General features: G+C 46.9%; 1 protein-coding gene across 3 annotated transcripts in view; it reads left to right on the plus strand.

The window, feature by feature from the left end:
- The first annotated feature begins 462 nt into the window (after positions 1–462).
- dnajb5 (DnaJ heat shock protein family (Hsp40) member B5) overlaps positions 463–3,980 on the plus strand; it is a 10,007-nt gene continuing 6,489 nt past the window's right edge. Inside the window, exons 1-3 of one of the 3 annotated variants that reach the window (XM_041901197.2) lie at positions 463–2,368; positions 2,665–2,835; positions 3,671–3,912. In XM_041901197.2, coding sequence (XP_041757131.1) covers positions 3,702–3,912 — 211 coding nt within the window. In that variant the 5' untranslated portion in view covers positions 463–2,368; positions 2,665–2,835; positions 3,671–3,701. Of the gene's footprint in view, positions 2,369–2,664; positions 2,836–3,580; positions 3,913–3,980 lie in introns of those variants that run through there. The other 2 variants (XM_045225657.1, XM_045225656.1) reach the window with 2 other exon arrangements.

Here is a 3,980-nt window from a genome sequence, read left to right on the forward strand (position 1 = left end):
AGGAGCTATTCTTAAGTGCTGCTGCTCATGGAATTGGTTGCTAGGAGATCTATGTGTGAGACTATGTGACAAGTTCTGTTACCCCTTCTGCTGGGACACACGCTCACCACCCTCACACACACACAGGACCAGGCTGAGAGAGGACCAGGCTGAGACGGAGACCGAGGACCAGGCTGAGACGGAGACCGAGGACCAGGCTGAGACGGAGACCGAGGACCAGGCTGAGACAGACAGAGACCAGGCTGAGACAGACAGAGACCAGGCTGAGACAGACAGAGACCAGGCTGAGACAGACAGAGACCAGGCTGAGACAGACAGAGACCAGGCTGAGACAGACAGAGACCAGGCTGAGACAGACAGAGACCAGGCTGAGACAGACAGAGGACCAGGCTGAGACAGACAGAGGACCAGGCTGAGACAGACAGAGGACCAGGCTGAGACAAACAGGGAGCAGGCTGAGACAGAGACCAGGCTGAGACAGACAGAGGACAGGGCTGAGACAGACAGAGAGCAGGCTGACAGAGAGCACTCAGAGGGCTCCACTGTCTAGCAGCTCCTCCTGTTGTCATGGAAACAAACATTGGGTCAGCAGTCAGTAGTGTAGTGTCTAGAGCCTTCCTGTGTACACTCACAGAAATATTACACTCACAGAAATGTTACCCAATGTGTTAATCCCCTTATAGGATTAATAACGTTTATTCAATTAAATTGATTCAAATTACCCTATTGCTCTCACACTCACTTTTATGTCTATAGTAAAACACAACTATACACACAATTGACAGCTGTACAGGGTATCTCTGCTGCCACAGGGAAACCCAACTGGCCACAGGGGAATGTCTCAGGAAATGTCAACAGAAGACAAACTGTACTGTATGGTATGTACTCTGACACCAGAACCAGTGTACATACTGCATGGATGCATGTGCACGGTTTATCAGACAGACTCCTCCCACGAGAGCTGCTCTTCTCTACCGAGTCACTTGTTTCTTTCACATCTCCTCACCACCGAAGTGAAAGGGATGACTCAAGCTATAGCCAGACTAATCCTGGGGCAACTTTCTCGCTCTCTTCCTCTACTTTCTCTGTCTCTGTCTCTCTCTAAGATTCCCCCTTAGCCTCTGTCTCTCCCCCCTTTCCTCTCTGTCCACCTTGAGTGACATGCCTGCATCTCTACCTCTCCACCCATTCCACCTATCTCCACCTCTTCAACCCTCCCACACCTCCTAATGGTTCTGCGCTCTCTTATCTCTCTTGGAGGTACATTTACATGTATAATCATCTTCTCTTTCAAATGGGATGTAAGTACTAAGCAGGTGGTTAATGTCCTTAACGGTAAAAATGTCAAAGAAGATATTCTTACAGCATAACTCTCTACTGATGACATAACACATCCTCTTGAAAGAGGAGAAAGGAAAAGGAGAAGAGGTAGACATGTGGGCAGATATAAATACAGTATATATAGAGCAGAAGATTGGGAAGGAGACACAGGCTGCATCTCAATAGTCTAAAATGGCCTCCTCTCCTTGTCTCCTCTCCTCTTCATTTGTACTGAACTGACAACATTGGATGAATGGAAGTGATGTAAGATTTATGTAAATTAAGGAAAGGACACAAGGAGAGGAAGCCACTTAAGACTATTGAAATGTAGCCCTTGTCTCTGTGCTGAGTGAGAGACTGACTCACTCCTCAGGCTTCTGTGTGTGTGTGTGTGTGTGTGTGTGTGTGTGTGTGTGTGTGTGTAGGTTCTAGTCCCTGACTGCCAGTGATCACACGTACCAACTCTGTTTATATCACAGCTCAGCCTGGAGTACCATCCAGGGGCATACACACAAACACACACCGCCTCAGCCTCCAGTACCATCCAAGGGCATTGGAAAAATCTGCCTAGGCTCTGCTATCACACTCTCTCACATAGAGGGAGAGAGAGAGACTCCTAATATGTCTCTGTTTTCTTTTAGAGTAGAATCCCAGCTCTCTCAGAGTGAAGCAGAGCCATGATATAGACTAGTCCAGGCTGTTTATCTCCTCCCAGGAATGGAAGTCAAGTAAACCAACACCTCACTGAGTGGATCAATGATTAAATGGATTGGATAAATTGACTCGGGTGAACTGAATTGGGTGAACTGAATTTGATAAACGCCTCAGTCAGCGCAACAAATGATGTAGACAGTCAGGCTGTCTTTTCCCATCGGTGGGATTGTGGATTGGAACAATCCGACCGTCTGCCCGACGGATTGATGGGCGGGTCCTCCGTGGCTGACATCGCGCTTTGAACAGGCGGAGTTCCACCGGCAAATACTCAGCTGTCGCGCGGAGGAGCGGCGAGGGACAGTTGGTGAAGTCCAGAGACAGTCACTAGGATTCGGTAAGACGCTACTAAAACACACCGGCTACGGACTAACTTACTAGACTAACTCGAAGTAGATATAGACTAGTTCTGACCCAGAGCCAGTAGCCTATGTATTAGGCTATTTCAGCTTATGGCCAGGACAGGAATTGGGTTGTTGGTGTAGGCCTACGCTGTATTTCTCCTCTGAAGTTTAACATTGGAAGTGGAAATAAGTGTTGAATGTCTATTTAATTTAACCAGAACCACACACATCGCATAACTATGTGATTTTGAGTCATTGATTGAATGGCATGTGTTTTTTGTTTTATTAGCCTAATTGACGTCACAGCGTTGTTCTGTCACCGACTATTTCGGAACCGGTGAGCGTTTGAACTCTGACGTCACATAATAAAGACCCAAGAGGGATACCAGCGCGGGAGAGAAGAGAGGGACCGGGACATGTTCATATGATCTGCCGATTTTTCTGCTGAAAATTATCACTGGTAGGAAACGTTTCATTTCATCCTTCTTCCATTCTTGTGTGTTCTCCGCAGCGCTCACTATCCGTTTCCACCTCTTTCATTGAAGCCTGTGGAATAGGTTGTGTTGCACCTCTCCGGTTTCTGCATTCGTCAATCGATAGGTTCGATTCTCACACTGAGAGAGGCGTTGTTGTCTCTTGACATAACCTATTCTCACACTTAGAGAGGCGTTGTTGTCTTTTGACATATTTGCCGGTAATAGCCTATAATTAGCCTAACTGGCTGAACAACGACAGCAAAATTCGGTGCGGCACAGATCGGCACTATACTGGGTGACAGGTGCTGGTTCTTTGTCTCATTTTCTACGGTAGAGATTCACAGTGATGTGGGTATTTACATGAAAACCTAAATAACAACCATTCATAGGCCTACAAATAGCCTACCATCTGTTGTAGTTTATTCAGCTATAAGATAGCTCGCAGGGCAGACTGTAGCCTACATTGACAGACGCATAGTGTCATATTTAGGCTAACAGCACTGCGGTTTCATGAGACTACTGATAGCATGTGTGTGTGTAGCCGATTGAGAGGTGCCAGATGGTAGGGAATTCCTCACATTCACTAACTTTGAGCTTTTACTACACTGCCATGGCAACACCTTACTACATTACCATAGCATAGCAACATGGCAAATTCCACAAATAATATGTAATGGAGTAAAGACTTCTAGATTAATTAGAATACTCACCTTTTTACTCACGTGTGTGTGCCTCACCAGAGAGCCAGGCTGTGTGGATCAGTTTTTCAGGCATAGGTATATGCCTAACCCAGTAACCTTTCTCTCCTTCTACCTCCAGAGAGCCAGGGTGTGTGTTGGGGGTCGCTGACATGGGGAAGGACTACTATAAGACGCTGGGTATCCCTAAGGGTTCTAACGAGGAGGAGATCAAGAAGGCGTATCGCCGCATGGCACTGAGGTTCCACCCAGACAAGAACACAGACGCCAACGCAGAGGATAAGTTCAAAGAGATTGCTGAGGCCTACGAAGTTCTGAGTGACCCCAAAAAGAGGGTCATCTATGACCAGCTAGGAGAGGAGGGTAAGATAGAGAGGGTGCTCACTATTCTGAGAGTGTGGTCGGTGTGATTATATAACTGTCATAAAGTC

This window comes from Coregonus clupeaformis, chromosome 16 (assembly GCF_020615455.1).
Source record: "Coregonus clupeaformis isolate EN_2021a chromosome 16, ASM2061545v1, whole genome shotgun sequence".
Taxonomy (NCBI): Eukaryota; Metazoa; Chordata; class Actinopteri; order Salmoniformes; family Salmonidae; genus Coregonus; species Coregonus clupeaformis.